Source organism: Dunckerocampus dactyliophorus, chromosome 10 (genome assembly GCF_027744805.1).
Source record: "Dunckerocampus dactyliophorus isolate RoL2022-P2 chromosome 10, RoL_Ddac_1.1, whole genome shotgun sequence".
In the NCBI taxonomy this organism is placed as follows: Eukaryota; Metazoa; Chordata; class Actinopteri; order Syngnathiformes; family Syngnathidae; genus Dunckerocampus; species Dunckerocampus dactyliophorus.
The window spans coordinates 7,884,680-7,912,677 of record NC_072828.1 but is presented as its reverse complement, the minus strand read 5'-3'; the positions used below and the strand labels follow the sequence as shown (position 1 = coordinate 7,912,677).

General features: G+C 44.4%; 1 protein-coding gene across 1 annotated transcript; it reads left to right on the top strand.

Moving 5' to 3' along the window:
- The first annotated feature begins 22,935 nt into the window (after positions 1–22,935).
- On the top strand, positions 22,936–26,126 carry barhl2 (BarH-like homeobox 2). Its single transcript, XM_054790974.1, has 3 exons — positions 22,936–23,897; positions 24,207–24,432; positions 25,436–26,126. Exons 1-3 carry the CDS (start codon positions 23,357–23,359, stop codon positions 25,746–25,748), a joined length of 1,080 nt encoding a protein of 359 aa, XP_054646949.1. The 5' UTR covers positions 22,936–23,356; the 3' UTR covers positions 25,749–26,126.
- Positions 26,127–27,998: the final 1,872 nt, after the last annotated feature.

Sequence of the window (27,998 nt, the reverse complement as noted above, 5' to 3'; positions counted from 1 at the left end):
GGAGGAGGCGGTCTCCTTAAATATCTCCAGTGTCACTGGCATGCAGTGCAGGTCAGCTCGGGGGCCCGTAGGACCAGGGCAATACTTCCCTCTCCCCCGTTCTGTCCCAAATGCTGAGCTCACCGTCAGAGATAAGTGCTCCTCCAGAGATGGAGCCTCTCCCCCATCTGTGTGGGAATGTCAGCGTCGTGCATGTTTAACATGTGACCATTAATCACGGCCAGACACTCAATTAAAGCCATCAGAGCTGCGGGGAGGCACCGAGGCAGCAACGTGTGCCGGCCAAACGACACTCACATGGACGCACAATTGCTGTAATGAATGCACAATTTCACAATGTGCTACACCAAGAACACTCGTCTGTTAAGCTGATGTTGTGCTGACGTTTTACTACAGTGTCAGTGCTGAGAGACGATGAAACACTTGAAATGAATATTGGGAATGCTGAGACTAGAATTGTCACTATTGGACAGTGGGTTAGGGTAAACAAAGTAAACAATCCCATACTCAAAATGTCATAACAATAGTAACCGTGCAACATTTCAGCCTGAGGATAGTGTTTTCGGCACTCCAGGCAGGTAACAAAGGTGCAACATTTAAAAATCAACAAAAAAAGGGTACCGTACTCGTCTCTGTTGGTCTTGCTGGTCAAGATTTGTTGTGCTACCAGTGTGCTTCAGAGCTGCTCTGCATAGCTTACAAACGCCCTGGCTTTTGTCGAGTTGTCCGTCCTTCTTGTAAAATCCAAAGACGTTAAAAATCTTGCGTGGTGACTAGCTAGAGCTAGCGCTCTGCTACTATTTAAATCCATTCTCATCTTCAGTCATGGTCAGCCACGGCTCACTGGCAACAATTGTTCGCAGGCATCCCAGGCTCTTACGTTGTTTTACAGATGCTTTGTCAACCAATCGTTAGTCTCGTGATACCCGGTGCATGTCTCTACAATCGATTAATCTAAGGATTTATGGCAGAGTCGTAACAATCGAGGATGCTGCTACCGACGCAGTTGTATCGCTCGCGTGTCAAACTGGAGAACTGTTTATCTTTCACAACCCTAGTTTCCATGGCCTTGTACTGGTTAACTTCTTTTTACACGTGAATGACAATTAAGAATGGTGCATGTTACCTAAAACATTGCCATTGATGGATTTGACCCTGGAAGAGATGATATCGGTATAAATAAACAGTAAATGAATGTAACTAATATTGTACATAAACACAATGATTAGCCAAAGGCACATCAAATACAGAACTCAGTAAGGAAATTAAGTCAATATGATGCTTATTTATATAATAAATCGCTATACAGTTAGCTTGAATGCTAATGTTAGCATTAATGAACACAAGAGTTACACTGAACAAAAGTGTACAATAGAACTCACACAGATCTAACAACTGAATTAAAACCTCACCTTTATACATTCACGCACAGCATTAACTTGGGAAAACAAGGATGAGGCGCAAGGAAGGAGAGGAAAGGTACATCTGCCTGTACAGCGTCGGAGAAGTCATAAAAAAGACGTTTCAACTGACGCAACGTCACACTACTGCGGTGCATTCACTGACAGCCGAACACAGTGGGACAAAACAAATCTAAACATTATCAGTGGCGCATAAACAACACAAAACTTGGTAAATTATGGGCTTTCTAACAATATCAATTTTCATTACGTTTGATGGCAGAAAAGATGAACGGTAAGGATACTACAAATAAAAGCAATGATGTCATAACATGTCTCAGTGAATAATGTATAAGTGCTTAAAATGTTATTCATACACAGGAGGCGTGTGTCTGTCCAACGTAGTCAAATTAAGATACTTGGGCCTTGAAGGAGGTCTACTCTCCACTAGTATGGGATGTAATGTGTGATTGTGTATCTAATAAAGTGGCCCCTATGGGTATATTTTCATGAAGAAGTTGTCTCGTAAAGAAAAGGTTGCCGTCAAAGAGAGAAACCTTTTAGGTCATCACTGGTCCATCTGTCAGTCTTCCTTCTGTCAGGGACTCTTTGCTCTATAGATAGAGTTGTCAAGTTGGACCTGCGGGTCACCAGGTTGAGTAACCTCTTCGCCGTTGTTGACCTTCAGACAGACGCTGTCAGGTCTCTGCGGCGCCCCCCCCTTCTTCCCCCAGCAAAGACAAGTGTAATAAAGACATCAGGCGTCCACCCCGTCAGTCGTCGCTTGGCAGGTATTTGTCGTAATTGCCGGAGGAGCGCCGCCGCCCTCGTTGGGCTGCTCTGCCTCGCCGCCGCTAAATTGCTTGTAGCTCGTTTGCGGCTCGTTGTCGGCGTGATGGAGCGCAGTTTATCCGTTTGACAGCTTTGTTAGCGGCGCCGGGACTTGTGAAATATCACACTTTGGATTCCTCCAATTTGAGGGCCCGGTGCAAAGATGATGCGCGCCTGCAGCTCCTGTCGTTTCGTCCACAATTACAAGCGACTTTACGTTTCTGTTAAGAAAACACTCCATGATGGAAACCAACAAGGCAGGAAGGCTGAGCTAACAAGCTAACATAAACGACCGCTGCTCTTCCTGAGCTAAACAAGCTCTTGACACAAGTTAATTATTAATTAAACATGAGCGAGGGGCTCCCTGAAGACCCTCCTAAACAAGCGGGCCGGGGAGCAGGTACCAAGCATGACCCCCGCTCCCTGGAGGGCCGTCTGCGGCCAGAGCATCGACTCGCTAATGAGCTGTTTGCAGAAGTGGCTACACAGCGACACTGACCTTTGACCTACACCCACACCGTCTGGGGAGCAGGAAAGGGGTGGAGGAGAAAAACCTGCCCTACTCCCGACCGTGCCGCTCCCCTTCAACTGGGTTTTTGTGGCTGTGTCAACCCACCCATTTCCTCTTCAGAACCAACCGTGTCAGCTTGTGTCGATTTTTACTCAAAATACGTGAATTTGCCTTCTAAATCGTTAAATATGTTTTGAATCGTATTGATTTCCAGTGATATCAGTAGCGGTAGGCAAAGTTCATATCAGTGAGTGATGCATATGTTTCAACTTTTTGCTATGTGAGGGCAAGTACATTATTCACGTTATGAATGCGACCCGAAACTAAAGACCCAAAGTAGCAATGGTCAAAGATCATACCAGCAACGTCACATCTTTTGGGATTCTTTCAGAATTTCACTCCAAAAGCAGTTTGACAACCACAATTTTAAAACAAAACAAAAAAACAAAACCTTTGATAGTTGGGAACATATTTGTGCACAGCCAGGGCTCAAGCCAAGGTCCACTGAGTGAGAGTCGAAAGTGCTAGCCGTCATGCTAAAAACCCGAGCTGTCAACTTTTATCCTTCATAGGATAGACTTTTTGTATTGGATGTATCTTTTATTGGATTAGGGGCCTGACTCACAGAGGTATGTTACAAAAGCCAAACAATACTGTATTGTTGGTCATGCTGTGTAACCAAAAGGTAAATTCAGCAATAATTTGGTTGCATTATTTTTCATGCTTTCAAGAGATGGTGTATTTTCATAAAAAATTCATGTTTGTAACCAAAGCTTATTAAAAAAAAAAAAAAAAGGATCGGGATCGGATCGGCTCAGCAAGACTGTTAAAAAAATCGGATTGGAATGGAAGCCAAAAAATGTGGATCGGGAGATTCCTATTTTTCACTGATGTGCAGTGGTGTGCATAGATTTTTGCGATTCGGGAGGCCAAGAAGGATAGTAGAAATGGAGACAACAAGTGAGGCCATGTTTGAAGGAAGCTCTGAATTGGCACGGCCTGACTGCAGCATTATGACATCAAAGACCAGAGGTGTCAAAAGCCCTGCACGGGGGCCATTTGCAGCCTGTGGCATATTCTTAAAATACATTTCAACACATATCCACATTGGAACATTACGAAGTAGGATCACTGAAAAGAAAAAATCAAATGTGGGCATATCACACATCAGCAAAGTGCACATAGAATAGGCCTGAAAAAACAACAAATTGCCCAAACTCTCGGTTAGCAGCCTAATTTCTTTCATTACAATTCACAGTCGGAATATGAAAGAAGTTGACGTAACAGCATTACCTGTTTTAGATGATACGCAATGTTGGTTGTTGTCGTGTGATAGGCAACAAAGAAGCTGCTGACAAAAGTTGCACTTCACTTTCTGTAGTCATTTTGAACCTTTTTAAAAATACATCCACACTTTGGATGATTATGAACCAGTAAGTCCGATGTTGACAGTCTTCCGAGCATTCAAAGTTAGCGCTCACCCCAGCTCTTTTGGATTGTGCCACTGAAATGGATGATTTTATGAATGTGTGGTAAATAAATGTCTTCTGTTAAACACACACGCAATTTCCAATTCTTCATTATCTTAAATTAAGCTGCTCTTATATCAAAATAGGCTATTTATAACAAAAACAAAGACATTCTCTGTAAAAATGTATGCTCAGCAGTAGGGATGTCCTGATCCACATTTTTTGGCTTCCCGTCCAATCCCATTTTTTTACAGTCTTGCTGATCCGATCCGGTAACGATCCTTTTTTTTGTTACCAAAGTGAATTTGTGGACTTGAATATGGTTGAAAATAGCTCGTCAAACCATTAAAAATAATGCAACCAAAGTATTGCTGAATTAACATTTTTGTTACGCAGCATGACCAACAATATTGCTTGGCTTTTGTAACAAGCCTCTGTGAGCCAGGTCCCTAATCCAATAAAGGATCAAATTGGAAAAAATGGGTGTGCAAAATAGTTCTAGGGACTAATCATTAGACACGGTTATAGATCAATTTGTGGTGTGATTTAGAATATGGCATTTTTTGAACTAACTCTCTTCAGCGCAATAGTAATTTATTGGCGGCCCCTAACATAAACAACCAGCGGTTAGAGCAGCGCTTCCTGTGCGGGCAGTGGTGGAGCCAGAACTTTTTCATTGGGGTGGCCAAGGTGAGACCATTACTCACACAGGGGTGGCACTAAGTCCATACCTGAAATGTCTAGATGGCCAGTGGGGTGGCCGGAGAGTGACCAAGGGTGGCCACCATTGGCCCCCACTGCGTGTGAGCTCCCGACACAATGACACAGCAGTCCGGGCACAGTGAGGGGAAACCACCGCTGTGGCTACGGAGCCGGATATCCGACGTCCAACGTGAAACTAACTTTATCACGGTACACCGCGGACATGTCTGCGTGGTGGTGTCGCGTTTTCTTCTTCTTGTGGGTGGCGGGAATCGAGTGGCAACCAGCTTTGAGGCGCATTACCGCACCTACCATGTTGGAGTGTGGCCCAGAGTTCCCAAAGTTATACAGATCGGCCCAACCTCGTGGTGGAAGCTGATATTATCCATCCATCCATTTTCTATGCCGCTTCTCCTCATTCGGGTCACGGGGAGCTGATATTATCCCATCTTCGAAATACAGCATATTGGCAGCCGATCCCGATCCTGAAGATCGGATCGGGACATCCCTCCTGAGCAGCAGCTGTGGCTGCTCCCTATGTAGTCAGAATGGTACAATCTTAATCACATGACATTTTTATATGACTCAACGATGAGATTAATAATCGAATCAGATTCCACCGAATCAAAGTAGGGGCGTCTTAGAATAGTTGACTATTCATTACTCAACTACTGTAAGTGTGCTATGCTGTGAACACTGTGACTGTTCAATTAATGCACATCTGTACTTACACTTTTACATTTTGACAAGCAGTGCGGCGTCAGTACCCAGATGTTGAACTCAACACGCTCCAAATGGTGACTATGCAGTGCTGGCCACTTACCACCCTCAATCATTGCCATCTTGGCTACGTAGCGGAAAGGGAGGGACTAACTTGAGCGGTTGCAATTCACAATTAATAAGGAGAGAAGAATAAATGGATTCATATGAAATTTACCATTTTCAGTAAGTGCACAAGGACAGTGGTTGATTTGGGACAGCACTACACTATCAAAATTGGTGCCCCCAGGAACGACGTATGCAGTGTACAAAGCCTACATAATGAAACGTAACTCTGGAAGTGAACACATTGAAACACAGCCTGTGTACTGAGTTCGTCGTAGCGCACTCACCGGAAATGACGATCGCAATATTTACCCACATCTTCTTCTTCTGTTCACCAATCTTCACCGTTGCTCCTCGGCCACCATTTTTTCCATACCTGTCAACCTTCTCAAAAATCCAAGCGTAAGTACGGAACGGAGCCAGTTGAGACACAGTCTACTGTACGTCTTTTTTAAATGACGTAATAATGACCACATGGACAGTAGATTGGTGAGAGCAGGGATATGTGGGGGAGGCTACATGTGACAGTAAAAAACCATCTCATTAACCCTCCTGCTATGACATCATGTGATTAAATTAGAACCGCATCATCTCCCCGCGGGTTCGCTGGTAAACAAAAGCCCAAACGATTCGCCTGCTAAGCTCTCGTTCCCGAACCGGTTCTGACGCCACTGAGATAATTAGTGTCGGTATGTGCTCTTCATTAATAACTATGGGAGGTGGGAAGGTTAAAAACTCATTTAATTGCCTTTCTATTAATGACATTATGAGGAGTCTAATTCTGCTGCGCTAGTTAGTCGACTCGTGGGACCCCCCCTCCCCCCGGAGGGACGCTGATTTTTGCTGCGGCGAAAGTTGAATTAATGTGAGCCGCGATGACAAACATGCTCTCCAGCAAGAAATTATCTTGAGGAATGGCTACACACACACACACACACACACACGCACACACACACATACCCAAACCAACAGTACATCCTGGATGCTAACATTGTAAGTCCAATCAGACTTATTTTCCACATCGCACTTCCTGCAGGGCACCAGCACTAATTAGCGTCTGGTTAGCCTCGCATCCTGGAAAGGTGAATCCCTTCCCACCTTCCGAAGAGGACCGCGAGCGAGCGATTCGGCCACCAATGACTAAATCGTCCTGCGTTTAGGCACGCATATCATGAAAATGCCTCTCAGCAAAGGCGAAACGTTGGCCTTTTCGCTCATTTAAATTCCTGTTATGGCTCCATTTGCCGTCAGGTTACTGGAGCAGACGTATTTGCGGACGGCCACGAGAGCCTCAACATACGTCGGAATGCTAATTAAACATTTGAATAATCAGCGGAAACAGCTGTGCGACGTGACGAATGCAGCGCATCTAAAGCGGGAATAATTACCGTTTTTGTAGCAATTAGAGTATTTGCTGGTTTAACCTCAGTCCGTGATTTCCCCCCCCACCCCCACCAGCCTCATACACACACACGCACTTCCTCCATGAGCAAACTTGTAGTACGTGTCGCCTAATGACGGTAAATATAAAAGCAACTTATTAGTTTACAGCAGCCAGAAATGAGGCCAAAGGGTGGGGGGGGAGATGATGAATGAGCACATTTCCCCGAGCAAAAGCCTGACCTGGATACCGCGCTCATCCTCCCCTTCCCCGATGCCAAGTGGGCCGCCATTTTTCACCGGCCTCGCACTTAGTCGGGCTCATTTGGGCCCCGCCGCTAACAGTGGGGCCCCCGACCCGATCCTTCCCCTCTTTCCGCGCTCGTCCGGGAAGTGTAATCCCTCCACCCCGGGCTGGCGTAATTTGATCAAATAGCATGCGGCCTTCCCTGCCACTTATTGGCCAATTAAGTCAAGTTCTCACGCAGGGGGTCCAGCTGGCTGCATGTTATCTGGGGATGAATTGATTGAAGCCATGGAGCGTCCATGGAGCCTTCTTTAATGATGGAGGTGATAATACTTGTAATTCTTCTCAGTCAGGGGACTCTCGGGCGCAGCTGTTACCGCCCTAATCCTTGTCCTGATACACTCAAGTAGCGGCAAGGCATTAATCTGTCTCTCTGACGCCACCCCCTCCATGCTTATAGGACATCTGTGTAATGCGTCGTTGAAAGTGTAACACACGGCTGCTAACCATGGCCAACTGCTGGCATTCCCACTACCAGCCGCACCCTGACCACTTTCTTCAGAAGAAACCCCCCCCTCCTCTTCTCTTTCTAACTAGCGCAGCATGACAACTTAAGGAGGATAGACTTAGCGGTGGAAAAATCAATAAATACATGCATTCGTTTCAAAGGCGGACATTAACATTCCCAAACAGGCTTGTGCGATAATCCCGCCCGCAGCCATCCAGTCAAAAATATCAAATTACACTAACGAGGTCTAACTGCATATAAATGTTACACATTGGCATCAAAAGAGGTTGGCTCCTTGCTTCATATTGCAACATGAAGTTGGACTTCTCATTCACCGTAAGTCGGTAATCATTTATAAGTATGTGATAGTGCGGCTACAATGTACAGCATGTACGTACCAATGTTAAACATCGGCCACGGTTTTTACGTGTTTGCCTTTCTGCGATACTGAAGATGTTTTTTCGTTACGCGTTAAGATGCCGTTCTTGGTTCGGCGGCCCTTGAACGCACCATGATTCCAGTTCCATCTGTTTATCGATCATCTTACATTATCATTCAGTGGTGAGTACATATGCGTTTTATCATTTAAAGGTGTTTAATAAGTGTGTGAGGCATATTCTGGGCTTAAACCTGGATTGTTTGACGGGAGAAGAGGACGGTTCTAGAGTTGAACCTCATCTAACAGTCAATTTTATTGCAAATGTTGATCAAAGGGGAATGTCAACGACGAGCTGGCGGGATGCTTTGGAGGGGTAGCGTGAGAAAAACAGACATTTTTATGGGCGTATCAATTGCTTGCGGATTTTCACCATTCGCTGGAACATAACTCTTGAGGCGAGCAGGGATCTACTGCAAAGGCAGTGGAATGCCAGAAAGTGTGCTGCCATTGATGATAATGACAATTTGGTAAACAATGGCTCAAAAGTCTCACAGCTTGGCATCTAAAGAATGAACTACATGAAGATTTTGTTTTTTCTGTGCCTTTTTGTTGTCTTTAAACATGTAATGTAGGAAAGACATGACGCGCTGCTTAGTATATAATATTACTGAAGTACCAATGACATGGAAGGGAAACATTTTTGGACATTTTTTTTTGTTTAATGGGCGAAACGTGAAATATCGTATATATATATATTGTATATATATCGTATAATATATCGTAATGAAATTGTATACATTTGAAAGTGCATTTACTGCGTGTATGCAGGGATAGAAGCAGTCAAGCATGTCAAGCCAAGCTTAATTCAGATCTGATCCATATTAGACGTTCGGTCGCAATGTAAATGCAACACCTAATATGACACTAAACATATTCAGAAATCTGTTTACGCTATGTTTACGTACCACCGCATTAGATTTTGCTGCCTTGGATTAGCAAGGAAATCTGTGTCTGGATCAAACTGGATCTTCTTTTGGCTACAACATGGTAGTCTTTGCCTTAGCGGAGGTCTGACCTCAAAATATGCCTTGTTGTCTGTCAGCTTTCATTAAAAACATAAGTATCTCTAAATATGTGTTTATATGGGTTGATTGTGTCGATGTTACATCCTCGCTCTGCAAACCTTCAGCGATCATGTGATCTCAGGTTGCTCTCTCATTGGCTGCTTTCAGTTTTCCCCAGCCGCTTTTCCACTAATGCTAATTTAATTGGACCTGACGTTATTTGTTTAGCCAGTTAAACAGCAGCGTGTGCACACACAACAGTAGCTAAGCTATATATGAGGCTCCTCTGTGGGTGGTGAGTTTCGAGCACAGGCTGCTAAAGCCGGGTGGAAGCTGGGACGGAATCACCAAGGGGATTGTGGGGGCTGGGGGGGGCCAGCTGGTGTTGCGTCCTGATACCAATCAGCTGTCAATAAGAAGGATGAAGACTTTTCCTTTTTGCTTCACTGAGGAAGTTGTGCTCACGTTTGGCTTTACAAGCTCAACTGTGGATTTCCCTTCCAGCGAGAGGTGTTGCAGGGAAACATAAAGGCGTACATTTTGCATGATGTGTGCACACTTAAAGTGAACCCAAACACTTTGCAAATGACTTCTTGAAGATGCATCCAGTGGAGGTGAATTATGCGACCGTAGCAAGAAACACCAGCCTCAGACGCCCCTGGAACACCACAAAAAACGGACAGGGCGGGACTTGTAGTGTGGGCGGGCGAGCAGCACTGGCGAGCTGGACTGGTCTGGCAGTAAACAATTAAGCGCGGGGGCGTGCACTAATTAGCGCTGTTGTGTAGGGAGCACCGTTGGCGCTGGGGTGGATGTGTGACTTGGCAACATGACCTGACAGCACCAGGACTTTTACCCTAATCCTTTTTTTTCGTTGACAATTTGGACTTATTTTTATATTGTATTTTATTTTGTACGAATAATTATTATTTAAATATTTGTTTCCCCCAGCCAATCCAAATGATGAATTGGTTATTAATTTATCGTCAATACTTCATGTGTATGTGGGTCATTCCTACAATTCGGTGCCATTTCAAAAGTTGTACTTTTTCATATTATCTGAATGAAGAGTTGTTTAACAACATGACAAATATATTGATCCATCTCAGGATATTGAATTCTAATCATTTTTACCAAATTCTGGGCATGCAACATAGTCCAAAGGTCCACACAATTACGAGACATTTAATGTACATCTTAGTTCTTTTTTACATTTTTGTAGTCCTTAAAATGACCCTAATTTGATCAGTAAAAGTATTCTTATATCCATAAATACCATTTATCCTGGAAAAAGCGTGTATTATTTTCAAACAAAATGTAGATTCAACACTTTTCATGAGAATTAAAAAGACAGGTCAATGGACATGCGCCCTGTTTTTAACTCATTTCAGTTCAACTCATTCGCCATGTTAATAACCACAAACACAATGAAATATTATTAGATTTTGGGTAATTCATGTACCACATACAAGGGTACCAGGGGGGACAACATGTAACAGGGTGGATTACCTTGCATAACCATACATTTCATTAAAAGAAAATAGGGCCATTCGTTTACTTTCTCCCATCCTCACCCTGAAACACATTTAAGTTTGCTGAACAAATAATGTACACCCAACATACACAACAGGGACAGTTTTAGTTTTTTTTTCCTTATTCAGTATTTCAACCCATTTTTCAGGGTCTACATGATCCTGTACCCTGTAGCACCTTTTCTTCTGCAGATATTGTGCCATTCCCTGACAAATATGTGCATATTGTTTTCATAATTCATTTGAAAGGAAGTATATGAACCTAATGTATAAAGAAACACTGCAGAAAGAAAGGTGGACTGCCAATAAATGCTGGAAATACTTCATCATCTCCTTCTGAAGTGGTAACGGGGTGGACAGTAACACAATGGACATTTTAGGCTAAAGTTATTCATTGCTTCTCATGGGATGAGTAACATGCTGGTACCTGGTGATCACATTATTCTCAATGAATGAATCCCTAGTAGGCTTACAATTTGAAATGTGATTGTCGACGTTTAAATTGGAGTGTTTTTTAAACTAATTAGAGTATGTATCGTCGTGGGGACGCAAATGGCACTGAATTGTAATTGTGAACAAGCAACGAGCATTTTATTTTAGCGGTTGGGCAATAAACACAAATATGGCGGTGTCTGTCCTCGTGATGACTTCTGGCAGGCTAGCACGCGTTTCGCCAAGCTTGATTAGGATGGTGGCGAGGCGGCGAGAGTCACGTTAATTTGTAGTAATTAATGGCAGCGGCACATGTGACAGCGCGCGCTAACGAGGCCCTTTGATTGTTTGGATCTCTAAGTGTGCCTCTCCTTGTTTGCGTCACCTCGGAGGAGTTTGCCGTATCAAAGCGCGGCACCAGCTGACGCTTGTCAAAAAGCCATTTATGAAAGTTTAATTGTGTTATTGATTTAGTGTAGGTTTGATGCCTGCAGTGTCAGCTCCCCTGGTGGAACTTAGTGGATTCAAACGCTTGTCACCGGCTCGCTCGGCCTGCTTTTTCACTCAGAACAATCGCCACAGGCCAGCCCAGCGGGCGCGGTTTAATTGCCATTAATTAAAAGCATAAATCTTTTTTTCTTCACTTGCTCTGCTCTTAAAACAGGGCTTTGCGTCGTCGCTTTCTTCCTCTGCTTGTCAGAATCCCTCCCGGCTAGTCAGGGTTCATCCCCCATATTCCCTCGCCTCCCTCCTCGACCTCCCCCCACCCCTCCCAGCTCGGCTCACCAGACGGTTCTAGAATCGTCTTTTTAGCATGCCGCCGCATGACGTGACGTGAAGCGCGGGCTGGCATGGTGATGTTTAGTAAACCGGCTTCCGTCTTTATTGACGTATAATGAGGTCAAATGAATCCCCTCGTACGCTCGCTCGCCTCAAATGCTTTGTGACAGCGCGGAAAAACAGCCGGCAAACACCACGCCGGCTCCCACAGTCGCCGCTTGTGTGGAAGAAGCAGCGCAGAGAGGGAGGGAGCGCCATGTTCCCCCTGTCGGCTGCTTAATTAGACGCTTATTAGCCTCCTTGGCGATAGGCCGCTAACGCCGCTAATGCACGCTGGATGGTGGAATGAACACGAAGTCGAGCTTTAATGTCACATGACAGCTCCATTTAGCAGAAGAACAAGACGTGATTTGCTCCAAACGTGGATGCTTTTCACACAACTTCTGCTTGACTTGTGACACATTTGCTTGATGGCTGCGGCGCCATCACAGCCCGAAGCTAACCTGACGGAAACAATGTTAGCATCGAGTCTGAGGAGACAATACCAATCTACTTCAGTGTAGTGCATCTTTTAATTGGTTCCTCAAGTAAAGGAGCTTCTTTTTTTTCCACATTTAATTATATTTGGATGGGTTTTTTGGAGAACCAAAGCTCCCGGACCTCAAGGGTGAAAAAGAATCCAGTACTGGAAACTGGTTATTTGTGTTTGAAAACCACAGGAAATGATGAGAATAGAAAAAAAGTCTCTGCATGGGTCAAAACGTGACCCATAAATAGTCCGCTATTAACGGTGCTTAACGTCTATTAGTCTGAGTGTCAGAGAAAAAACAACAAAAACAATCGAATCATTTGCGTCGCCCCACTCAGCCTGGTTCTGTCAAAGTTTTTCTTCCAGGACGACACTTGTGAGTCCACTTAATGTTGGACCTGTTCTCTTCTCCAAGCCTGCCTTTATGGACGTTGCTTTGTGCACTGAGAACAGACAAGGGCCTTCCCGAAATGCCCATAAAGTCGGAAGCATACAATTGTCCAAAATGTCTCTCTGAGATGAAGAATAAATATTCAGGGACAACGAAAAACCCGAGCCCAACATTCAATGAACGATTGAGATTTGCATCCCGATACTTTTATCCTTATAGTTTATGTTCCTGTTTGGGAAACGTTGATCCTCCCGTGTAAATGTGACCTAATGCATGCAAAGACGAGTCTCTATCCTCTTAGGCCTCATTAATGCAGAGAATGTTGCGGTCCAGGGTCATCGCACGAGTGAAGATGATACAAAAGTGAGGTCGGCTCGCTTTAGAGGAGGCGATCGATGAGCGTCCCAGCGTGCTGGCCCAGCATACTTCCTAAGCGGGTGCAGTTTTTGCTTAATTGGGAGCTTTGCTGCGAGCATTGCGACGTACATGATGTTGATGATGACGTCCCGAAGAGGCTGGCTAAATGTGCTGCCCTCATTGGTAGGCCCCTCAGAAGTGTGAGCTGTCAGTTTGACCGCCACGCGCACGCCCACAGCTCATTTTGGATTCTTGCGGCTCCCCGTGAAAAAAGCCGGAAGTTCCAATTAAAATTAAAAGAAGCTCTTTTAACGGCCTCTTAAATTGACAAGTCCACAATGATTTTCGAATCGGTGCCTGTCAAAGGTCTCGGAAAATCCTCCGTTGATAAGGCCCAACGCATCCAATTAGCGGCCGAGCAGGGCCTCAGCCGGTAATGATTTCCATGTCCCTAAAGATGTGGCGCCGACACTTATTGCAAATTACCGACAAAGAGCCGCTTGTATTGATGAGCGGGCGAACATCCCAGCGTCCGTGTTCCCATCAGGTGGACGCGCGCCGCCAGGGTCCAAGAGGTAGCGCCCGGGCGTCCCCCGCCTTCTCGACAGCGGTGCCTCTTGGCTTGAGGAAAATGCTAATGCTAACGCAAGGGAGGGGTCATCAATAACGTCTGGCCTTGTCTAATTATAGACGCCTTCTCTCATGGCGGCAGGAGGCCGCAGGGCAGCGCCTTAATTGAGCCGAGGAGAATCTCCTTGGCCAACGTTGTTTACAGTCCTTGAGATGGATCGAGAGGAATCAAGAGATTCATTCCGAGATGTGATTCCGAGCAGAGCCTGTTTGCTATGCAGGAAGCAGGAATAACGGGGGATGATGCTCTCTGCTCAGGCGGGGATTTAAAGTTGAAGGCCGCGCTGTTTGCCGGAGGTCACATCGTTTATTCTCCGTATAAACGCAAACCAAAACGTGGGGCTTTGCCGGAGTGGCGGCCGCCATGACACCACGGTAACGAGCTCTGTTTGCCTCAATTAGTGCCGCTAATAAATGAATGATGGCGTGTTAGCATGTAGCTTCTCTCGGGCCGTTCCGAGTCTCTGCATGTTTGCGCCGCTCGGACGCTCCGTTCCTGCTGCAGGCTCTGCACAGAAGGTGCTGACCCGAACGACCTGAGCCCGCTTCCATTGGCGGAGAACGGGCCGCTCCGTGGTCGGCGCTCCAGGGTCAAATGGTTTCTAGTTCGTAGTTTCCTCCTGTTAGACGTTTCTCGGAAATGACCATGGAGACCTTGGCTGGGGGGGCCGAGGCTCTACCAAGCGCTGGAGAGGGGTTCTTTTGTTGATTGCACATCAGCGCTACGTGGATTCTATTGTGCACAGCGTTGGGAAATAATAACGTGCTCCTAACGCTGTTACTAGTAACTAGTACTTTTCTAGTAGCAGGTGAATGAATGAATTGCTTTTTCAAACATTACAACGCCATTACCCTCGTGAAATGTGATACATTACTATACACTGATATCTAATAGCTGCCACTCGTCAGGTATGCAACGCTCGCAAACAATTCAAGGCTTTTGAACGGCTAAGATATGAGACTGTCTAAGAACATAAGATAGAATCAGCAACCGGGAATCGTAGTTCTCATTGTTGACTTAAAAGACTCAAAAGACTTGTTTGCGAATGTCACATGTCTAATCCAAACGAGAGAATTCGATGCAACAGTGGCGAGCCGGAGCGGTAGTAAAAGTAATCTGCCCAGCACTGATTGTGTGCCTGTGACTTTAAAAGAAGATGGGGTCTGATTGGCTGGCCTTTTTTGCACTGATTGCTGTCTGAGCGGCGGAGGAAAAGTGGAAAGAATGGCATAAGTCACAAATAAAATGGAATGTTCTGGGACTAGTATCACATGCTCTTTGTTATTGTTCTCACTTTCCTCCATCTTCTCAAATGTTCCTTTCTGTGTTCTCCTCGCCGGAGGAAGACATAAGCCCCGCCTCCCTCCCTTCTCGCCCAGGCCGCCTCGCGTCCGCCGGCCATTTTTCTCTTCTCAGGTTTTGTTTCCAAAAGGGCAAAGCTCTCTGGGCCGAGAGATTTTTATTTATTTTTTTATTGCCTGGCAGTGCGCGGCGCCGGCGGGCCTCGCTCGCCTCGTCAGCGCGGGACACCGCTAACGCTTCCTGACTGCGTTCCTCTCGTGTCACATCAGCGCACGTGACAATGCGACCATTTTTTTCTTTTTTCCGCCGTGGTTTGTTGTGCGGGATAAGCGATTACAAGATCTCTCCATCTGGCCACTTTCTCCCCTACAGGAGACATGGAGTCCCGCCCCCGCGCCCCCTGCATTAGAATGTGGAGATAATAGGCTGTGACTTGTGGCTGCACGTTTATGGCTCTTTTCATGTTGTCGTGCGCCGTGACAGGCCAGCCAGTCAGCAGCCAGCCTGTCAGCCGCTCTCATCCACTAATGATTCCCCTTTAGTCTATTTTCTGTCTCATTGGCCGTTTCCTTCAAAAACAAAATTGCTCATTTAAATTCTCCTGCCCGGGGCGTTTGGGTCTTCAAATATTGTTGGAAAGTGAGCGGATTAGGCAAAATATGCTTTTTTAAAATGTTAATATATTTTCTGGTTCACTATCTCCTCCGAGGCCAATTAGGGACTTTCTGCTGGCTGCATTAATGTCAAGCTGACATGGCGGCTATAATTACTCGGCGCTTGAAACCCGACTTTCACTTGTGGCGAAGATGAACGCGCCTGGCGGTGACACGCACGCTCTCTCCGCCAGCCGTTTGATCATTTAATCATCGCTCGCTTCCGCCCTCGCTCGCTAGCGTGCTCAGGAGTTCACCTTCTGTTCTGTTCTCTTGCAAAATGCAGCGCTGCCTTTGGTTCGCCTTGGCGGGGGTCATTAGTGGCGCCGTCACGGCACGTGAAGGCCGATAGATGTGGAGTTGCACTCCGGCATTAGCACCAAAGCCTCCAACTGATCTTCTATCAGGATCGGTTAGACTGCTTACAATGTGCTCACAGTCGACAACTTGGGTTCCGTTTAACGGCTAAATTACGCCATAAACTCCTCTCTGATTGCATGACTTGCATTTCAGTGTTTTTCAGAGAGTGAGCAGCCGCGGTTCTCACGGACGAGCTATTTAGTTTCCTGTGTGGTCGTAGCGAACAATGACGACTGAAGCGACGTCCAGATTGTTGTCGGAGCAGGAACGAATCAGTGCGGTCACTTTTATTGCAACTGTTGTTCTGAAATTGCTCCTGTTTACATCATATTCTCATAAATTCTCACAGTTGCTTATTTCTTCACCGAGATGCTCCTCAATCAGCGCCTTTGTTTATTTCTATTTGGTGCTTTCGCAGGCGGGAAAAAGCACAAATGATGTACTTTAAAAAACAAGTCGACCAATAACAGCTCTGCACAAGGCCAGGTCCATTAAGGCATGCTTGGATGAGTTTGGTGTGGAAGAAGAAACCCCTCTCTCAATTTAACGTCTTATGCCCAAGTTGAACAGTTACGTTACAGCAAGAATGGTATTGATTTTGAATGATTGGCCGGGTCAAAGGACAAATCGGTACATGTTACTTGTTCCCTCGATTTTTAAATGGACCCCTTTCTGACTTTCTGGGATTGTTCTGGATGTCTTTTTGATTTTAAACAATATTCCAAACACGTACGTAACATTCGTACATGATTATTGCTGGGTTATTTCCATGACAGTGCAAGAACCTTGTTGATTTTGAATGCCAAGCTAACAAGCGTTAGCCTTGGTGACGGAGGGTCATTGTTTGTTTTTGCCACCTCTCTCCCCCCCCCCATTTGCCATTTTAAATACATTTTGAACAGGATTGTGTGACATCAAAGAAAGAATCCTGTTGATTTGAAGTGATGTTCAACACAAGATAGGATCAGGATAGGATTAGGATCAAAGTTCAAATATGGATCCCCCCCACCAAATTCCATCTCTGCCCTTCCAGTTGCCATTTTAAAGTCTCATCAAAACATTCGGACATTTGTTTTGCGCCGAAATCCAAATATTGTTGACTCTGAATGTTATTCAACACAAGATAGGCAATGATAAGGTCATATTAGAGTTTAGTACTAAACTATTTCCAAGCTTCTTTGGAGAATTTGATTTTTCCACTGGAATTTGTTTATTTATTTATGACCCGTAGGAAAATGTCAAATCTGATTGAATTTTTTTTTTTGCACACCTACCAGTTGCAATTTTAATATCAAAGCAAGACTCCTGCTAATTTTGAATTAAAGTAAAAAAAAAAAAAGGTACATGCCAAAAAATAACACAGAAATCATATATATCATATGAAATAGTTTAAAAATAGTTTTACAAAGAAAAAATAAAAATACAAGAAAAAACTTCTTAGAAAAAAAGGATAGAATTTAAGTATAAAAAAACAGCATATAAGTCAAGGTCGCCAGGGGGCAGAGGTCAATGGTCGAGTCTCATTGACTGCAGTTGCTAACTAATTTTGCTTGCTCTTAAAGAGTGACGGCTGACTCATACGTTGTTGGCGAGGCTTAAGGAAACCAGACTTCCTAAAAGGAAGTGACGTGTGCTGCGCGTGTCGTCCTTCCTGCGTCTGCCCCGTTTTCATCTGGACTGCGACCGACCCTTCCGCTCGGACGTCAGGTAATGGGAAATGGCACGGACCCCTCTTGATCCCCCCTCCCTCCCGCCCAGATTACCTTGGTGAAGCGTGAACGTGCGTCGGAATCACACGTCAGGAGAGGAGTGGTAATTATTTGTGCGCTGCCATCAGCACGGATCAATCAGTCAGGAAGAGGCCGCTCGCAGCCATGCACGGCGGCAGCAGCGACCCTCGTTGATTGACAGCTTTGGTAATTATGTGATTGTACACCCCCGCCCTACTCAGCCCCCCCTCCCGACATTGTCAGGGCCTGACTGCATTTGCAACAAACTCCAATCAAACCCTCTGTGTGCTTCTAGCAAATATTCTGTGCATCGTTTCCTTCATGTTTGCTAATAAACTCACCTGCAACTCCAACGTCATACCTTTCATTATGGCCAACCCCCCCTCCCCCCTTGTGCCGGGATGCCGTTCCAAGCTGGGAATAATAACATACATCGTGTCCGTCCTGCCTGAATGTCACATGGTCCTGGTGGCGTGACCTTTCATTCAGAGACTGGAGGCCTGGGAATGTGATATCCGCCAACGAAACGTCTTTTACACGCATGACGCGAACGGAAAAAGCAGACACTGCGTCTCAATTGGCAATACTTACAATACAATACAAAACTTACACTTCAAAAATGTCTTTTCCGTGAATACGTGCGGTCACACTGCGAGGTACCATAACCAACCACAACCAAGTACGGCAAAATGCATTTCGCAAATGTTGCGTGCAAAACAGACAAAAAGGTGAGTGCACAGTAACGGCCACTTAACACCCACAAAAATCACCATCTTGGCTGTGTGGCAAAAAGGAAAGGACGACCAAACTAATTTGAAGCAGGAGTACACGCAAGTGAGAAAAAGTAATACATTCATTTTTAATACTTGCACAACTGAGAAGTAGGGGAAATAAAGCTGGCAAATATTTCATGAGGCCATCCAAATGTTGCTGATAATTCTCCATCCGTCTCGTGGTTGCAATTGTCCATTAAAAAGCTGCCATGGTTGTTTTCGGTAAAAGCATAATGACAGTCATGGATTTGGGATGGCACCACACTGTCAAAGGTTGTGCACTCAGTAGCCAAGTACACAGTGTACACTGTGTATACTGTGTACACTGTGTACTTGACTCAAGTTTACTGACAAAAGTACGGTAAATCCCCAATTTTCGCGAGGGTAACGTTCCGGGTCTGTTTTTGACACGTGACCTGACCCCCCCTCGCCCCCAAACTGTCTTGCTAGTTTGAGGCTGAGGTTCTCCTCCAAAAATCGGATCAACATTTGCTATAAAAGTGATGATTTTAATTCCAAGATTAGATTCAGCTTCAGAACCCGACACTTCTCTCTTCAAGATGCCTCGCAGGCCTCAAGAATGCATTTGAAATATGAAATATGAAATGATAAAATGTATCAGTAGTCACAGTCGAGAGGAATCAACTAATAATACTAATAGGACGAATAATAAATAAGAAATAGGATCTTTCATCATTCGATGAACTGATGGAGTCGGGGTCACGGTGTAGAAGTTCTACATAACTTTTGCATCTCACAGCAACTATAGTGCGTTCAAGGACCACCGAACAAAGTGTAAAATCTCCACGCTTGAGGAAATGTTCTAACAGTGGTGCTGGCATGTTGTACATTTACAATCACATATTTATACATGCTTAGCGACTTATGGTTAATGACATGTGTTTGCCGTGGAAATAACTGCCTATTTTTGGAGGGAATAAAATAAAACATTTTTTGTTAACAAAATATCTGCGCATTTGCGAGGCCGTGAATGCTGAAATTGCGAACGTCCACGGTATTCCATTTGAGACACAGACAGGGGGTGCCATGAAAATTACGCTGACATTTACGTGTTTGGTTGGCTTATAGAATTACTATCACTGACAGCAGTTTAAGGTTGAGTTTATTTGGAACACGCTTAACCAAGTTACAAGTTTACGCAAGTCAACATGTCCAAAAAGGAGCAGGAAGAAGCAGAGCTTATCTATTTTTTTTTAAAAATTTTGCTCCATGACTAACATGTAAATAGGGAACGAAAAGGATAGAAATGTGTAATAGTACGGCGTGAAAGCTGACGTCATTAGATGAAAAATGTATCCAATGACATGAACTAAAAAATACACGTTTTGGCCACAGTTATAGGCACATGAGGTCCGATAGTAAAACTCATTTATTACAAAGATGTCCACTTTTGATTGACACAGTCATTTGGCAATGTGTTTATTATTGTGCTTGCACATCTGTGCTGTTCTTTTTAACATTTTAACCCTCTCGTGCGGCTACAAAAGGTAACTGTGATACTGTTATTTGATGCTTAGCATTCAAATAAACAATCCCAATCATGAAAACATTTCATGGTTTTTTCAGTTTGCATTGGACTTGCATTGACTGACTGTAATTTGTTAAAAAAAAATAAAACAAATGACGTGAACTGGTTAATAATGTGACAAGTGTGTGCTTCACCTGCTCGTTTTTTCATCTCCAATAGTGTTGTTGAACGGCAGCTTCAATCAAAGAATGTGGGATAATTTCATAGTGAATGGTGGGTTTTTGTGTGTTTTAAGTTTTAGAAATCACACATAACTTTACCTTCGTCATATTTCCTCACCCCTTTCCTCCCAAGCATCGTCCTGTCCAGTAAAAAAAAATCAAATCAAATATTTCAACCGTGATCGCTCAGTTGAGTTCTTCCATCGGTGTCCAGCATCTCTATGTTGTCTATTTCTATTTTGAAGAGTGTCCTGGTGACCTCTGGGACCTCAGAGCTAAGACCAGATGGAAGGTGTGACATTTCAGCAACGCCAACATGGGTGGGGGGGAGAGAAAAAAGAACACTCATCCCAGCAAGCATTTGTGAACGCCACCTTCACTTCTTCTTGCCCTAAAATGTGCTTTTAAAGATGACACGTCCTTTATGTTTTATTGTGTTTAAGTAAGCATGTGTGTGTTTCCTCTGGGAGATTTTATGACAACATTTTGGTTCAAAGGGATTACATTCAGTAAATGAAATGACGCTTTACTTTTAATCATTCCAGATAGAGGTTAGAATGGTAAAAATGAAGTATAAATAAGCCCACAAATTAACACGAGCACTTTTTACTTTTTTTACTTCATTGAATGACTTTTTTCCATGAGAAGCTATTTGATATCGGAAGGTATGTATTTTATTCCTGCTGGAAATGACTTTATGAAAATGTTCCAGGCAAATCCTCTTCACTGAATGATGCCTACGTCGCGGAGGTTGTGGCGCAATTACAGTTGAGTATTTTTGGAACGTCAATTTGGCAAATGATTAGGACCGCCCCTGCGCGTTTGAGTGACAGCCGAAATGATGCAACTGTGCGCGGTGAAGGTCGCCGAGGGTGTAAGGTGACAGCTCACGCGCCTTTCCCGCCATGGGAACAACATGGACAACGTGGAGCATAAGGGATAAAAAATGGATCGTGATGATGCTGAAACATTTTAATGCAGGAAGGATGTATGGAATGGGATTTTCGTATGATCCTATTTGAGTCATTCCAGGCTGCTCTTACGCTCACAGTTTTTATATTATTTTAGAACTTCTTTTAAGATTTGTTTTCATATTATTTTAGTACTTCTTTTAAGAATGCCGCTTCCTTTTCGCCTCTCATGTGCCTTCTTTTTTTGTATTTATTGTCTGCTACCGTGCAATTAAAGCTATGTCGTTCACAGACGCAGTCCTCGCTTTGTCGCCCCCTTGTGGCCAACAAGTATCGCCTCATTCCAGGCGCCTCATTCCTCGCCTCCTCATCCGATTTGACTTTCTAATACAATTAAGCTTCGTTTTGTTCATTCATTTCAGCTATTTCACTCCTTTTAATTGTTCTATTTTACTGATTTCATGTTACACTCGTGTTTCGTGTTTTATTTTAATTGCATTTATCTGTAAAAGACAGAATAAGAAAAGCCTGAAGACGGAGGAAATATGAGATTTCATTTCAACGAATAAAATATCTCACCAATATGAAACGCGAAACTGTGAATTATAACGAATGCTTCAGGAGGATTTAGACCATTTGGACTGAAATAAAAATAGCAGAGCCCGGCAGTGAATTGGAGGAACTCAAGGAACGGAAAATAATTTAAACCACAGACAAGAGCGTTTGTATTTCTGTTTATATTTTTAACAATTGGCAAATTCCAACACAGTGTTTCTGCATGCAGATACACAAAATAATTTCAACCGGAGATCAAAATACTGACTCCGTTCAAAATGCATTGGACACAACGTGAAAGTAAATGAAGAACAATGTGATCACAGGAACTCACCAACTCCGAGAAAATGCACTTAAACAAATAAATGTGAAAGAATTAGAACTGCTGACAGATGAAAAATGATAATCCTAATAATAAAAAATGAGGTTAAAAATAACCAGTGAATATTCAGAGTATATTGGGGGGGTTGGGGTTCTGAAATGAAAACGTAGCAAAGTGCTGTTGTTGTACCTGTGCAGGCTCATTAGCGACCCATAATGACTTTACTAATGAAGATGACAAGCTTATTTGCAGGAAGCTGCCTCTCCTCCAAAGACGACCTGAACAGAACATAAGTCCACACACGCATGCATTAGTAACACACGTTATTGCTAGCATTTTTAACTTTATTCTATTTTTATACAAATTAAAATGATGACATTAGCGTTTTTGAAAGAATGGATTTAAAGTTAGTCATAAAAAGAGTGTTCCTACCATGACACCAGCAGTATCAAAGCTCCACTTATTATTGATCCTTGAAAAAAAAGAGAGAGAGAAAAACAACATTTCTTCTTTCTTTCTTTCTTTAGTGTGGCTTTAGGAAATAAAAGCTTGCCAGTGTGGCCTGAGAGCAAAGAGCTGCATTTCTCTGCCTGAGTCGCTTCAAGAACCTGCACGCTGATTGGCTGCTGGCCTCGCAGCCAGCCAATGGTGTTTGAGAGAAGGCGGGAGGAGCAGGTGGCTGAAGAGGGGGGAGTGATGAAGAGACAAGGAGTGTTGTGGTGTTTATTATAAAGGAGAAAATATTAATTCCCCCCTCGCCGTGGGCCGTGACGTCACCACAGGAAGTGATTGTAGCCCACTAGTGGGGCGATTAGCAGCAAAAAGAAAGCAGGAGTCTGATGTGGACGAGTCAGCCTCATGCGCGCCTCGCCGTGCGCACCAACTTTTGGAGCGCAAAGTTGACGCCGAGCAAGAAGAAGGGAGGATGCACTGAATGTCAACTTGGACTCCAGGATTTGGACTTCCTCCTTGGCTTTATTTGCTTTTTTGTCCTCTTTTTGAGTTGGGGGGGCTGCCGAGGTGGAGGAGAGGAGTGGTGTTATGAAGGCTCCATCCTTGCTCTCCTGCTAACATGGAGGCATCCAGCGGCTCCAGCTTCGGGATTGACACCATCCTATCCGGCGCGCCAAGCTCACTCATGAACGGGGACTTTAGGCTGGCCGACGGCCGCACGGCGGACTTCCGGAGACAGGACACGCCGTCGCCGTGCTCGGAGATAGACACGGTGGGCACGGCCCCCTCGACCCCGCTCTCGGTCACGATGGAGCACCCACCCGCCGACGCGCATGTGGCGCCGGACACCAGCCTTCAGCACCACCACCACCATCACCACCACCACCACACGCTGCCGCTGTCGCCTCAGCAGCCGCTGCCGGTGCAGCTGGCCGCGGCCGGCTGCGCCCCGCGGAGCGCCACTTCCTCCTTTCTCATCAAGGACATCCTGGGCGACGGCAAACCGCTTGCCGCCTGCGCGCCTTACAGTACCAGCGTATCGTCGCCCAAACCGGAGAGCGCCGCGGCTCCGGACGGCTTTAGGCCCAAGCTGGAGCAGGACGAGGGCCGGGGCAAGCTGGAGCGGAGGGACGACATCCACGGCGACGTCAAGTGCAACGGTAAGGGCCCCGCTGGAGGAGCCCCGTAGGCCGGCTGGGAAAGCAGCTGCGCGCCGCCGTGTGCGGAGCCTCCCTGGTGGCTCAATTAGAGAGATTATTGTTCTTCCTGGAGGGGGGAGCATGAAGGGAGGGGCTGCTGTGCTACAAATAGAGATAGATTGACATATTGATAATATCGATTTCTACTTTTAGAACAAGGCAAACAAAAGCCAGAAAAAGGAAGACGTTCTTTATAAAAAAAAAAAACGATGGACAGTATTTCTTTATTTTTATTTTTATTTTTTTAACTAATGCTGATCTTTCTTTTAGGGACCAAAGAGGAAGGCGACCGGGAGATCTCCAGCAGCCGAGACAGCCCCCCAGTGCGCACCAAGAAGCCCCGCAAAGCGCGCACGGCCTTCACCGACCACCAGCTCAACCAGCTGGAGCGAAGCTTCGAGAGGCAGAAGTACCTGAGCGTCCAGGACCGCATGGACCTGGCCGCCGCCCTCAACCTCACCGACACCCAAGTCAAGACGTGGTACCAGAACAGACGGTGGGTGTCACACCTTCATCGCCATCACTTTCATTTCCCTCCTCGTCCTCCTCATCAACAGGCCAATGAGGAACTTTCATTAAAGTTAAGAGCTGAATACAGGAAAGTGCAAGTCTTATTTATACTGTTCGTAGGCACAAATACATTATATTTGTCTGCATTACATTTGAATTCATCTACGGTCAGGTCGCTCTTTAAGTTCTACAATTCTATCACAATTCAGTCCTTTCATCACTTGTAATTTATTAACAAATTATATACCAAGTATCTTGAAAAAATAGCATCTTAATTGTTCTTATTTATCGTATGAGATGAAAATTAATAACAAAAATATTTTTCCGTCTCATTGAGACAATTTTATTCTCACTACTGCCACAGATGAGGCTGATAATTGTTTGGTTCTTATCCAGATATATTCATTGTTTATATAACTGTACATGATGGATGGATGAATTTGCTAAGTTGGAAAATGAAAGCCTGCACTACTGATTTTTTTCTAAACGAGCTATTTCATTTAAATGTACTTACGCCGTCTGTGGAAGTAATACTTCGTGTTCATCTCCAGTTAAATGGGCCCAGTGTTTACATTCTAACCTAATCTTCACACGTGCTTTTCATGTAGTACTTCTAAAAACTTTACAGTACCAATTCATTTCAATACGATAAGATGAAATATATATATGTGTGTAAAAAAATATTTTTGGTTCCTTTTATTGCTGCTGCAGGACTTTTTTCGTTGATTTGCTGTTAAAAAGGCCCATGCGATATCTTGTACATTTGCAAAATGTAAAAAGGAAACAATGCAAATGACCTAATTGAAATGTTGTGAATTTATTGTTGTTATTATTATTGTTACTGCAAAATGAAACTGAGAGAAATCTCCTGTTATTGACCCTGATGTCATGGACATGGTGTTTTTGGTACATGTGCAACGAGGTTATGTATTATATTCGTGTGGATGTAAATGACAAGAGAGTGGTACCTAATGATCGTGTCCTCACAGGACCAAGTGGAAGAGACAGACGGCGGTGGGTCTGGAGCTTCTGGCCGAGGCTGGGAACTACTCGGCCCTGCAGCGAATGTTCCCGTCGCCCTACTTCTACCACCCGAGCCTGCTGGGCTCCGTGGACGGCAGCACGGCGGCAGCGGCGGCCGCGGCCATGTACAGCAGCATGTACCGGACTCCTTCCGCGCCGCACCCCGGCCTCCAGAGACCGCTGGTGCCGAGGGTGCTCATTCACGGCCTTGGGCCCGGGGGCCAGCCGGCACTGAACCCCCTGTCGAACCCCATGCCCGGCACGCCGCACCCGCGGTAGAAGCCGCTTGGACGGCCGACGTGAGTAACCGCTGCCGGGACACAAAAAAGACACATTTAACTACGAGAGGAGGAAGAACAAATAAAGACACTTTCCAGAAGTAAAAGGAGCTATTTAACGAGACTTTTCTCTCCGCGTCCAGACGGAACACAAGTGGACTGCTAGTGTCTGATTGTCCGTTTGTTTGTCTTTTGTACAAATCCACTTAACATTAGCGAATAAACATTTAAAGTTTATTATTAGATGGAGACGAACGAATAAAGAAGTAATGATACGAATGCAAAGTCACTCATTTCTTATTTTTCTCTGTCATATAAGAAAGCTAAATTAAAAAGTATATAATTAGCCTCATCTTTTTTTAAAAATGCTTTTTAACCAAAATGCAGAATGGCATGAAGATCTACGTGTGTATTTCTGGATGAGAAGTGTAAAGTGCAGTGATGCTAACAAAGATGCAGTGAGGTGGCAACATGCATATGGATGCTGATGGATGCTCCTCAATGAAATCTGGGACTGGGAATGTGGCCTCGGCCCTGCAGCTGCTCACCAAGCCAGCACACAATAAGACCTCATTTCTTTGCAAGAACAAAAACTATCTCCAGACTGCAGATGAATCCTCTTCTCAAAGGTGACAAATTTACATTTTTGGAAGGTGCGACGTTTTCTTCTCGCATCAAGTTATTCTATTATTATTATTATTATTATTATAACCTACTCGTCTGCGTACTTATTTACCAGCATCATTCGCAGACACCGAAGATGAATTCAAGTGCAAATATTCTCATTAAATGTCACACTTTGATGATATGCCTGCGCCATTACAGCACTGTGTGCGCACACGCATGTTGTTCATATGCATGACTTCATATGCGCCATTATTTATTTATTGCACTCCGCGGGTGGATGGATTTTTTTTTTTAAAGGGGTGGTGGTGTCTGCGCTTCATTAACAGCCTGCAAGCCAAACAGAATTAATGCCGCGCGTAGACATATACCTGCTGCATCAATTAGGCGCCTCAAAATGCATTAAAAATAAATCCAAGTGGTGGATTATTTTTATGAAGTTAGCTGTGCTGGTTTTAGTGCAAAAAAAAATAAAATAAAGTGGCAGTCAGTTTAAAGTGGGTCACAGTTGAGTGTGAGTCAAAGTGACAGCGTGAAGCTGACTGGCATGTTTTGCTTTTCACACGGAAACACTCAATGCAGCCCGGATATTTGAAATAAAATTAGTATTACTGCTGAAAAAAAACATATTACATTTTGCAGCCTCCGACTGAAATGTGCTGGGATTTAAAAGTGCCGACACGTTTATTTAAGGATAATCTGTGACGTCATTAAGTGGCTCATTGATGGGTCTAGACCTCTATTTATTATTATTTTTGGAACCGGAAAACACAGGAGGTAGCGTTTAGAATACAGAAAAATACAAGATGTTGCTCTTTTTCACACAAGATATATAAGAAACATGACGACATTATTAAGGATTGCGTGTAATTTGGTCCACGCAGGCAGGAGCGTTCGGGGCAGCAGACGTGAATAAAGAGGATTAAGGCCTTTCTCCGAGCCCGCTGCATGTTATTGACAACAGATGGGCTTTGGAGGGTCGCTCTCTGCCTCCTCCTTGCCTGGAGGAACCTTGCGAGGCTCCTTTAATTGCCACTTTTCTCAACTGATGTAACGCCGGGATATCTTTTTCATTACAATAATGAGGTAACACTTGCTCTCCTTGGCCTCTCATTATCACATCTCCCGACATCACTCACTAAACACAATTTTAACCCCGCCTCTCTCATCACCCACCACCGCCTCCCAGCCATCCACCAAAAATATCTCAGCAGCACTACCGAGTCTGCTGTGCTTCTTCTTCTCTACACACTCCGGCATTTAAATTCAAGCCGAGGCCTGCGATGGCGCAAATATGTCAAAATAAAAGCTCAAAGCGGGAGAAAATATGCTGGCAATGAGGCATTTTTTAAAACTTTCATTTTAAATTGGTTAAATTTAAAATGAACTTCTTTTTCAGAGCAAGTGTGTTAGCATTATTTGTGAACAAAAAAAAAAGTTCTGTTTGAAAAATACAGACCAAATTGATATATTAAATACAGATATACATTTTGCCATGAAATTATTTTTCATTAGAAATGACATTTTTAGACATGTATTGGCATTAGCATGGGAAAACATCACAATATATAGATCTGTCAGACTAGACCAGTCACACGCAGATATGATGATCACATGCCTGTCACAT

Bases quoted from the DNA above. Each gene is read 5' to 3' on its own strand.
- barhl2 (XM_054790974.1), top strand. From the start codon at position 23,357: ATGGAGGCATCCAGCGGCTCCAGCTTCGGGATTGACACCATCCTATCC. The intron at 23,898-24,206 runs GTAAGGGCCCCG...TCTTTCTTTTAG, and splicing joins CGGCGACGTCAAGTGCAACG to GGACCAAAGAGGAAGGCGAC. The intron at 24,433-25,435 runs GTGGGTGTCACA...GTGTCCTCACAG, and splicing joins ACGTGGTACCAGAACAGACG to GACCAAGTGGAAGAGACAGA.